At 37.4% G+C, this 12,375-nt stretch overlaps 1 protein-coding gene across 1 annotated transcript in view; it reads right to left on the bottom strand.

Annotated features, from left to right (window-relative positions):
* BABAM2 (BRISC and BRCA1 A complex member 2) overlaps positions 1 to 12,375 on the bottom strand; it is a 175,986-nt gene that overhangs the window by 163,395 nt on the left and 216 nt on the right. The window contains exon 2 of the mRNA XM_086745927.1: positions 8,971 to 9,130. Coding sequence (XP_086602053.1) covers positions 8,971 to 9,098 — 128 coding nt within the window. The 5' untranslated portion in view covers positions 9,099 to 9,130. The remainder of the gene's footprint in view (positions 1 to 8,970; positions 9,131 to 12,375) is intronic.

The following is a 12,375-nucleotide window of genomic DNA, read 5'->3' on the forward strand; positions in this document are numbered from 1 at the left end:
CTTGTCTTTCTCTAACTTCTCATTCTCACATTAATTCCCACAGTTCACAGCCACTTCAATTGTGCTAATACTATTTTCAAGGTTACACCATAAAGCATAAAATTGAACATCACTCCTTTCATGGTCACATGTAACTATACATAAAGAAAGGAGTTCCATATTCCCTCTTTGTGGTGACAGTTAAAAAATCCTCTTCTACCCTGCAAATACTTGTTCTTGTCCTCAAAATCCAGTTCACTGTTTTCTCCCAGGATCACAGCAGGAGCTAGACCTGGCTCATCCCTTAGCAGCCTCATAGGCATAGAAGAACAAGTAGGTCCTCTTGCAGAGACTACTTACAAGAAGCTACCATTTGATCCTAGTGAAAAGAAAGCCCAGTTTACCCGAAGTTCCTATAGCTTTGCGTCCCCAACTCATCGCAAATGCCTGTCTTTATGCCACTTCCAACACCTCACCTACACCCTCAAGTTCTCCTCCCTCCTGCACCTATCTAATAAAACTGAATTTTGCTTACGTGCAACAGGCTAAAACTAAAACATCAAGAGTCACATGGAAGATACTATACCACTTGAGATCTCTAAGGTAATTATTTAAGTGCCTTCATTGCCTGTAAAGGGCTTGCAGGTGGCCTGAAATCGTATAGCTTTTACAGCGTTTAAATTAAGGCTTATGACTAAGACTTATGGCAGCCTGAAAAACAGGACAGACAGTCAACTATCTGTCAGTTCAAAAATTTCTCACTACCGAAGAATTTTTAACAGAGAACATGAAACATTGTATTATTCTCCTCCAACAATAACAACAAAAAAATCCATGGCTGAAGTGCGGAACAAATTGTAAACCAACTTCTACTGAAGATATTGAAACCAACATTCTAGAAGACGAACTGGTAGAAAACAGAAAAAGAAATAATGTAAAGTGTGAGACATTTTGAAAAGTCACTGGTAACCTTAACTATATAAAAAAAAAATTATCCAAACAAGTTTTTCTGTTGAACAAACAACTGATCATCCAAAACAGAGAAACAGGTACTCTGTCATATTTTTGGTTTAAAAATATTATTTCAGTGATGCATAGGAGCCTGGGGTTTTCCAGGAAAATACCATTTTGGAGGTGTTTATATTTGGATTTTTTTTTCCTCTTCTCCACAATGAAATTCTGCAATTTCCTTTAATTAACTCAATTTCATTGGGATTCTTTTCTCTTACAATAATAAAAAATACTTAGTCCTAGTGGTCTAATTTTATTCTATCAGCCATATACAGCAGATTACAAAGAAAAGAACCTGTGGCCTACACTGGAGAGTGGTTTGCCTCAGACATACCAATTCCCTTCTCTCAGGAAAGACCAAATAAATATGTTCCCTTTTACCAACTTTTACTTTTCTATGGCTTACTTAGGAGGTTTTTACCTTTACCTCAAGGACTGAATTCAGGATCTTCAACAAAAATACCAAATTCAAGAGCGAACATAACTCTTGTATACACAGCTCTAAGTATTCTTTTCAGATGCTCACTTAGAGTTAGATAATAGTTGCTTCAATGTATGTCTACACTGTGCACGGCAGTGTCAAGTAAATGCCTAAGCTAAGTCTATCAAGAAACAGATTAAAATAGCTCAAGTATAAGATTGCATTGGTGTGGTTATTTTGTTTCCAGTTGAATCTGAGGTATTAAACACACACTGCAAATTCAGTGCTGGACAGAGTTACTTGAATGGTCAGAAAAAGTCATTTCTCCACTGGTCAGAAGAGAGAGCACCATAACTGATGGTTCAAGAGATCTCAAAGCCTTTATAAGGGGGCATTTAAAAGTGCAGCAATACAGAGATGTCAACCTGAGTGCCAACGAAAGAGACTTATGACAATGAAACCTCCCTTTGAAAATTTGTACACAAGCTTACATAGCGATCAAGAGAAGAAAAGGCCCATACAGTTTCTCATTTTTCCACACTGTTAGAGAATGACTGTGTAGTTAGAAAATAGTGTACAGATTCCGTTTTTAAAAATTAATAGTTTGCTTCCTTTATTACCACTGACTTGCACAAGCAGTTTACAGAAGTATTCCCATTGATTTCTGCTGGCCTCAACATAAACATGGCAGAATCAGATCTTCAACACTGTTGCATACCAGCCTGTCAAGATCAAGCTTCTGATCATGTCCTATGCTTTTAAAGCCCCTAAACTCACCAGACAATGACCGCAACAAACAGGCTAAACCGAAAAAAAAATTATAATCTTTTGCTTTAGCTTCATTACATGTGTACATTAGCTATTTAATGTTATGCCATGTATGTGTATATGCATATAAGAGAGTCAAGCATACAAGAAGTGTAATTGCATATGTAAGGCTGTAAGAATTTACCAACCAGCTATCCAAGAATATATTCTTCTCTACGCAGCAGAAGAATAAAAAAATTAAAAGCCAGTTGTTCTCAGCTTCTGGTGAAATGTAATATGCATCCAAGATCCATGGTATAATAGACATCTGTCCACCTTTCATTAAACAAATGCTGCACCTGTGCGATGCAAGGACTTGGAAAAGGGACAGAGATTGCACCGAGTACCCACTTCTTAGTTTTTTAGCTCTCTCTACAACAAAAACCAAAGTCTTAGGAATTTTTTCTCCTGCAGTGATGCATAATGCAAAGAAATAAGACAGACATCTGTTACAATAGCAGAAAGTCCTGGACAGAGACTTACAATATATTAACATTAAGCCCTGGCTTTCATGAAGTGTTCAATGAGTTACCAAGGTACAGATAGCCAAAACAAACATTTAAATATCTTGCTACAGTACATCTTTCCAACTGTATTTGGCACATCATGTGAAGCTCTCTTTAAACAAATTACAAAAGAAACAGTTGGCACATGTATCAAATAGTTTCTTCTCATTTTTATTAAAGTATAAAACTGGTAGACATTACATTTAGCTTTTTGAAGGTCAGACAAGAGGAAGTCACTCACTACCCCCATCTAAAAATACCAGAAAAGACATACTCTGCAGCAGTTAAATTGAACAAATCTTAGGAAAATACATGTAGTCTTGCAAGCTAGAGCCAAGTTAACACATTTATCTAATACCATCTTTACTTTTAAAAATACTTTCTTTACTCATAAGCACTTGAAACTGACAAACACATACCTTTTTTTCTGAACAACTTCAAGTTCCTTGTTTAAAATTTATGTTTAAAAAAAAAAAAAAAAGGCAAGCTTTGTGGAGAATATTTACAAAACCATTACCAAATATAGGCAGTGCACTTAGATCTTTATCAGAGAGACATTCTGCCTTTGTTTTTTTCAATACTCAGAAACAAATGCAAGAGAGCACATCAGTCTTTCTGGACCAGCACAGAAAAACTGCTGTTTGAAGTTCCAAGTACTGTTCCACAGTGACAACTCTCTCACGTTGTCCCACCAGAACTTCGGCCTGTTAATTTTTGACAACAAGCTACTAGCAATAAGATTCTTACTAGTTAAGAAATATATTTGTTATCAGAAACTGGAATGAAACAATCTACTCTGTCCAAAAGTAATAGCTTATGACTTATCCAATATAGCAGCAAAGGACTCGTAAGACCATACCTCTCCTAGAAACTGCTATATCCTTTCAAGTATACATTTTACTCAGAACATAATTATTTTTTAAAACAGCTTTTCACAGTAATTGTGTTCAGAAGAGTCAGACTCATTAAACTTCATACATAAACAAAATGCACGTTAAAAAAACTACCTATAGTTATCAATGTGAATGTGGAATGCGAACTTTCCTCAAGTAACTGAAGTAGAGCCTTTTAATTTAAATAAATCAAAAGCAAAAGATCAAGCAAAAGCTTTAAATAACTGCTACAGTATTGTAATAGTATTTCACAGTTAAAAACCAACAGTAATTCATGAAATGCTCACGTAAAATGCATATTTACTTTTAAAAGGGAAATTCCCCCCAAAAAAGGAAATACCAAAGCATATTGCAGTCTACTTGATAACACAAAAAAATAAATCATCACTGCTCACTAGGAAGTAGGGCAATAAAGCTATAAATATCTTATTACAGCTTGATAGTAAATTTGTACTTTAATATCTACTCCAGACAACACTACATTTTTTCGACCACTCTTCAGATAGGTTTCTTTCAGGAACATAACTGATTGTAAACAGAACTCAGTTATCAAGAAAAGAAGTAGAAATCAATAGCAAATCAGACAGGTGCAAAGAACAAAATACCAACACCAATACAAACCAGTTACATAAAAATTCCACACTTAATCTCCTCATAAATACAGAATCGTATAAGCAAACAAGTATGAGATATAAAATTTTGTTATGAGTGGATATCTAAACAAATAGGACCTTAATATATGCAGCTTTAAATCCTGCCTGGTGTAACACATCAAAATAATTCAAAAAAAAAAACCAAAATAAGTTTGGTGAATAAGAACAGGCTTGCAGCATAATTTGAAGCTCAAGCTTGGGCCCTGATGAATAGCTGTAGGGGAAGAAAAAAAAAAAAAGAAAAGAAAAAAGTTCTGAAAGACAATGACCACCACAGATATGTTTTTCACCATTGTGAAAAGCAGTAGTCTCTTAAATAACTGGATTCTACATTATACAATAACTAAACACCCTTCACACAGGAAAGCATCCTCTATTTCTAAATCTACCTAGTAATCACTTTTCCCTATTCAACATCTTTCCCGTGATTATATGTATAAATGCTAACAAAAATGCCTTAGAAACAATTCAGCTGGTTATGAGTAGATTTTAATATCCAATTATGATGGGTCATTATTCCAAAGAGGCACCGCTGGAGATTAACTCAATGATATAACATATGGCATTGACTCAATTGGCAGCAGAATTTTCTTTGGGTCTTGAACAAAGTAATACCCTATGCAAGAGTTAAAATGCTTTGATCCACTCTGCCATCTCAAAGAATGTCTTTTGTTAATGCAACAGAGATGCTTGCCAGGGTTTTCTTATCATCAGAATCAATATTGCTAAAGGTGCTATATTTCAGATGCGACCTAACACTGCGGTTCTATTTTTGTTCATTGTGGAGCCCTTTTTACAAGAAAGAAGGCAACAGCTCTGTAGACTTGGTCACCTGACTTTTTATTACTATTTATATTGAAGAGTTTCCTTCTTTCCTGTCATGCCATATTGCTGAGCTCGGTTCAGGGGTACTCAGATTTCTTTACTCCCTCTGCATCAGCAGTGGCCATATAATTCTTATAAACAGGACTTGATTCTAAAGGTCCTACTCATAGATGTAAATGTATGTAAGTGTCTGATGAGACTGGTACTGTCTAATAAGTTTGTAAAAACACACAGACATTATGGAACCGTAACATATTATTATAAAACATTTACATACCCAAAGACTGCAAAACAATGGGATTTCCTTACTATGACATATTTCCCTCCCACACTTGCAAGCAAAGCAAATTAGCATATCAGCATACTCCATACTTTTAATCTAACATCATCTCTTTAATACAGTTCATGAAACAAAACAAAATTAAGTAGTCAATCTTTGCAATAAATTAGAACAAGTGCAAAATAAGTTCCTTACTAAAATCATCTGATATATGGATTGACTTTTCAAATAATTAAAGGCTTAATATATTTGCCACTTACAAATCAAAATCAACTGACATGATAGGCTGTAAACCTGGAACTTGATCTAGCACTGGTGAAATAAAAGCAAAATTCCTTCCACTTTCAAGTTGAGAATGTCAAAACCAAGGCTCTGAATGGGCAGGGTCTGGGTGATACTACTGTATTCAGTATGTTAACATTATTCCCTGTTAACCACAGCTCCAGTTTCTAAAACCTAAGAAATGAGAATGGATGGATCTTCAGTTTGCACTTTTTCTTTTGTTACACATTGTAAAGCACTGGGTCATCAGGGAAGCGAAGCAACTACAGTAACCCCTAATTTTCTATCAGAATAACAGTGTGGTATATAACAGTGGAGCAACCACATAGCTCCTCCCCTTGACCCAGAAACTTCCAGATGCTTCTTTTTCCAAAGTTAATAGCTATTGAGATGATTACCTTAAGTATTTTAACATCTTAAAGGTTATAGTAAAATTGTGGGGTTTTAATTCTTAAAAATATTCCAGACAACACACCAGTTAAAGCATAACATACTTGCACGTTCCATAATAAACTCAAGATAGGCTATGTAAGAGATGTGTTTAAAGCCCCTTTTTCATGTGTCAATAAATGTATAATCCCTATTCAAAAGAAAAGTGTCTGAACTGATAGTACTTACAAATGGTCACATTCATGTGACATCAAGAATTGTCTTTTACTTAACTTCAAGCATTTTATCTAGCACCTCTTCCTCACCTTCCTGTTCCAGTTTTTAAGTTTAAAGCTTGACCTGGCCCTATTGAAACTGAACCGAGTTTTGCAATTAACGTCCTGAGCCTCATCACCATTTCTCTAACAACTGTTCTCATTTGCCTCCTGTTTATGTCCAACCTCTACGTCCTTATACTTCCCTTTCTTCATGCGGATAACAGCCACATTTGCCTCTGCCTGCACTGCCATTTCTCTCTTTAAAAAACTTTAACCAAACTGAAAGTATACATGAGTTTGAATAATCTCATGATGTGAGGATAGACGAGGAGAGTAGACCAATGGTTTTCAATCAGTTTTTGGACTCTCAGAGCTGTACAAAGTTTTCCTTTAGAGATGGTATCCAGCAACAAATTTAAATCTACTGACAAGATGATGAGTTGGGGGTTTTGTTATTAATCAACTGACATGGGCCTCTCAAAAGCAGTCTGTGGAGTCCCAAAGGCTCCTATATCAAAGGTTAAAGACCACTGAACTAGATCTTGAGTTACGGAAGGGACTTCTCTGATTCTGTGATGATGCACCCATCTTATGTTAAGTAATTTTACACTGTTTACCTGTTCAGCAACATCATAAAGTGTTAAATCACAAGGAACTTTGTATTTCCACACTGACGTTAAAATTAAAAATTTTCTATTATAAATAAGCTAACTGATTTATTTGTAACAAACAACAAAAAATCATCCCTAAAAACTCATGGGCATGAAATTTACATTTCAAAGAAATTTCAAGTAATTGCTAATAAATCCTGTTTAGAATAATGCTTTTTAAGAAACTTATTTGTACAAAAAAAAAAAAAACCCAAACCTTAAAAAAATAATTCTCAACTACATGCAGAATCTTGATTATTCAAACTCCAGCTCCTAATAACCTCAAGCCACAAAAAAGTCTCAACATAAAGAATGAGGTTCATTTCTATGTTCCAGAACAAGAAAAAGAAAATATTGCTACCACTTGGATACAGCTGAGCCTATGCCTTTAAACAAGATATGGGACAACCTATGTCAAGAGCTGTACTTGTGTTGTAGACTCCATGTTCAACACAGTTACTATACAATTTGAATCACTGGGTTTGGGTGATAGGCGTAGTTAGGGGTAGTTTTTAGTTTTTTAAAGAATAAACTCTTGGAAAACATTCAGGATTTATCAAAGCAAATTCAAGATCTTCTTGGAAAGATCACTGGCCAAAAACTTTAAACATTTATTAAAAATAGGTATGAAAAGTCAGCCGGAAAACACCACTCTATTATTTTCATCTATTAAAGGCAGGCAGCATAAGCATTCAGTGGGCAAAGAGCAAAATCCTTATCTACCTCCTGACAAGCTGATACCTTCACCACCAGACTACAGCTGTCTGCTCTCCGCCTTTTTCTGTATTACCTTCTCTCAGATTCAATCGGAGAAATATAAGATAGCTCTCATCTCAGCCTTCCTAGAAGTCTAGTTCAAGAGAAAGCATGTCTAGCACGAAATGACAGCAGCAGACGCATAACTGCTGAGCCTGTCTCACATAACTTCCAAGCCTAAATACCAAGCCAGACAATACTAATAACAAAGTTATAACTTCTTAGACCTCCAAGTAAATCTGTACTCTGTCACAGCACCTTAGAGGGAGGGAATGGTTCCTTTCAAACTAACCCTAGAATGCACACCTCCTTCCCAAAAAGGCATTGTAACTACCAGAAAAGTACCTCCCAAACTCTCCATGAAACAATAATAAAGCAGCCTACAGAAGTATATTAAACAAAGTTTTCAGCAGAACTAAGTTTTAAACAACAGTGACTCAAGATCTATTGGATTAAGCTATCACTAGTTTGTACAAAAGCAGCAATTTAGACACCTTAAGCTAAAGTAATTTCAGGCTCTGAACTCCAGTATCAAAAAAACACCTGAATCAGGGATGCCATTAGATGCCCAACTCTAAAAGAATAAAGCAATTTCCGACATATCTCATCTTAAGTATTCTTTTATCAGCCATCTTGGGAGTCTCCCCTCTTTACACAACGCCTAAAGGAAACTCTACTTTTAGCATTTTACTTCCTCCACGTATTATTCACAGAGGTTACACACCAGAGTCCCTTTGTACATATAGGTCTCAAACTTTATTACTATCCAAAAAGCATCATGAACCCTTTTGGAACTAAAAATTAAAGGAGTAGCTTGGCCTATTTCAAACACTTAGCCCTATAGCCACTTGATGTACTGATTGCGAGGGAGGTCAGATAAAGGAAAAGTTAGTTTTTTTCTTCTTTAGCATATTCATGACTACAGGTAAGGTCATACAAATTTATCTTCAAGTTTTTAATTTACAGAAAAGATCCAGTAAGCAAGTGATAAACAACACGAAAGAGTGTTTATAACTATCTCACCACTGAAAAACAGCACTATCAAATGGCAGCGATGACAGTGTTTTAACAAGATTATTATTGCCAACAATATGACAAATTAAGTCTCCCAAACTACAAAACGGTAGCAAGACAAAAATAATCTATCTAGCTCCAGATACATTGGAAATGCTTAAATACACATGAACCTCGTAAAATTTGGTCCTGAAAAAACATCTTAACAGTGAGGGGTTAGGTATTCTTTTTGGATGAGGAACTCACCCAGATTTCAAGTCTGTAATCCGTAAACAGTTAGTAGCATCCAGTCCTACTTTTCCATTTCTGACCACACTGGAAATGAACGGTGAGAGTGCTGGAGAAATTCTGTTCAAAGCAACTTCAGGTGACATTTTAGTATGTTCCTCTTTCCTTCTGTCTTGAGCTGCACAGGGATGGCAAGGGGGGGGAAAAAGATATATCAAAAAACATCCTACTTACTTGATGTAAATTCACATGCACTCTGCAGACATCAGAGGAAAAAAGCTAAGTACGCAAACAATCAGAAATGTAGAGTAACTGAAATGCGCACAGGTTTATAAAGAAAAAAAACACAGGTCATTTTTTTTTTTATCCTACCTCTGCAACATTCAATTAAGCCCGTTTATCCAACATCAACATAAAAACAGCCTTATGTCCTAGGCTCCTTTAATGAAGATCCTATCCCTAGGAGAACGAGAAATAAAATTCAGGGCCACGCTGATCCTTCATAGCCTAGCTCTTCTTGTGAGCATTTCTGTTAGGAGCCTATAATTGACAAGCCACATTTGTTCTGAATATAAATAAAATAAATTTATAATAAACTGAAAATAAATGGGACCAAGGGTCCGATTATCTGTGTTCTTATTTGTAACATGTAACCATAATCGGTATTACTTTTACATTACTTTGTTAGGTAGCTATTTACAGTATTTCATGATGCCTTTTAAATGCACATTGCTTTTCCTCCAGTGGTATCACCACACTCTTTGAAATGCATCTTCATCCACAAAACCGACCAGGAAGCTGATGTACACACATCTTAAGCAGAGCTTTTTCAGAAGTGCTTGCAATTGCGTGACCTTATGCTAAATCAGTTAGGCCACTAAGTTAGCTTAGTTAGTGGCTAAATCAGTTAGGCCACTAAGTTAGTTAGTTAGTGGCTAAGTTAGCCACTAAGTTAGTTAGTTACTTTAAGAACCTGCTGCTTCTTAGTTTAAATGCAGAAACTGAGCACATACACATTTTAACTCGTTGCACTACAAAAAGGCTAGAGAATGTGGACAACAACAGACTGTGGTAGGAGAAGTGGAAGAAGGGTAAGTAACCTATTAAAACGCTAACTTAACATATTTGATCATATTATTATGCACAGAGTTCCATCTGAAAATTAATTGAACTTCAGTTTTAGAAAATAAAGCTGTAAATGACTCAAGGTAACATAAACACACTACTGAGAAGTGGGGCAGAAGAGCTCATACTTAAAACTCTGAAATTTTTTTAAAACATCCATTTAACTGAAAAACACCAACATGTACTGTATTTACTTCCTTACAAAATGCTGCAGATGAACTGCTGTATTAATAAAGTGTTCTATAAAGAGAGTGTGAGCAACTCAAGGCAATAGTTGCAATTTTCTCTTAATTCTAACACTCTGTTTACAAGCATTAGTTGGTAACTAAGGGATTTTCTACAAACTGATAATTCCTTGTAAACAGTAACAACGTTAAAGCTACACATTTTGTTCTCATGAAAGTCATTCACACTGAGGTGGTATGAACCAATATTCAAGCAAGAGGATTTATCCTAGCTATCCTGAACGCATCTGAATAAGGCAGAGGCCAGGCACTAAAGGCAAACAGAAAGCCTACTAAAGTAAGACTTCCTGAAAACAGTAATTATCTTTAATACACTGATTCTTCCATTTTATGGCAACTAAAGAAGCTGAAGACTAAATATCCATGTCCTAACACATAAAACATTCTCTTCATATATATGATTTGTCATAATTGACAATGGGCAACAACTTAACTTTGCTTAGCAAACACCTACAGCAATTTAAGATGCCACCTCCTGTTTGTTACTTTTCTATCAAAAATTACTGCCTACTCACCTTTATTCTTCCCCAGAGGAACAGAACACAAGCCCATACTTGACCTATCTCAAGCGAAGTCCAAGGGCTTAGATTTAACAGCTAACAAAAACAAGTTTAAACTAAAATGATACTTTGTACAAGAGTGGCTAAAACAAGGCACACATTTCAGCCTGCCAGCTCTGCCATAGGGAAACTAATCGCAAGCCAAGGGGCAGCTGGACTGATGATAGTTTTCTTAAACCATGAAAAACATACTGAAAAACAAGCTAGCCTTCTAGTAATCTTAAAAGTATACACAAATATATCAGAATTGATTCTGGTAATGACACATTTTAAGGGGACTATGTTACGAGAGTAGAACTGTGAGACAAGAGAGATGTAGTGATCAAAGTTGAACAGATGCACCTTCCAAAATGAAGCGCATGATGAGATTCCCTATCTTTTTGTTAATAAAATACGCAGATATTGTTAAAACAAGATAAAAATTACTGTTAGGCACTTTTCTTGGTTTTATTGCATCATTTAAGATCCACAATACCTTCCACATAACAAGCCAGATACACAATACTTAAAAGGTCACTATCAAACTCACCGATTTATTTTGTAAACAACACTCTTTACAAACTATAACACAATTAGTACCATTTTCGTAACTTTCAGTTGTCATATACATATTTTTTTTCCCCAGCTTCATTTTCCCACAGTACTGGAAACAGAACACAAACAAACTCAAGGGAATTAACAAAAACAAAATTCACTAGACTGTTTCCCTCCCAAAACAAAGCATTTGAAAGAAGTAAACAAACTAATAGTTGAATCCTTTCAGACTCAGCAGCCCGTCATCATGACTTCACGCAAACTTAACATCGTCTCTACAGTAACCAAAAAAATCCCAGGCACCACTTTGGGCAACCGAGAGTGTCCAGATGCGAGATACTCTGCTCCCCCACCACCGGTACTGACATTAGGGGCATTAAGTGAAGCTGTAAGAAGGCAAAGACGAATATCGTGACGGAGGCCTTGAACTGTGAGGGAACCTCTCCCGTCAAACCCTCTCGGGGTGGCTGTCGGGAATTTGGTTTTGTGGTTTTCACTTTGAGGGGGGCAGTAAGGGGTGGCCGGACGTGGAGAAACGAGAGGACCCAGGACCACCTCCACCTCCTCCCGCCGTGCCCAGACACATCCCCGCCTGCCAGCCCGGGATGCGATCGGTAACGTGCATCTGCAGAGTACCGAATAAACCCTCAAGTTCCCTCAGCCTTGGCAGGGGAGGCCGGACACCGGACTGACCCCTGCCCGGCCCGGCTCCGCGCCCCCAGCCGGGCGCAGGCTGCCGCCCCCCCGCCTCAGCGAGGCTCCCGAGGCCACGTGCCGGGGCCGCCCCGCGCGAAGGCGGCGGGCCCGACACCTCAGGCGCTGCGCTGCGCGCTGCCCCGCCCCGGCGGCGCCCGGGAGCGGGCCGGGTGACGCTCCGGCTAGCCGTCTCCCTGGGCCGCACCGGCCCCCGCGCCGCCTCCTGGGCCAGGCCCACGGCCTCCAGCCCCCTCTACGCCCAA

This window comes from Chlamydotis macqueenii, chromosome 3 (assembly GCF_036417535.1).
Source record: "Chlamydotis macqueenii isolate bChlMac1 chromosome 3, bChlMac1.mat, whole genome shotgun sequence".
Lineage (NCBI taxonomy): Eukaryota > Metazoa > Chordata > Aves > Otidiformes > Otididae > Chlamydotis > Chlamydotis macqueenii.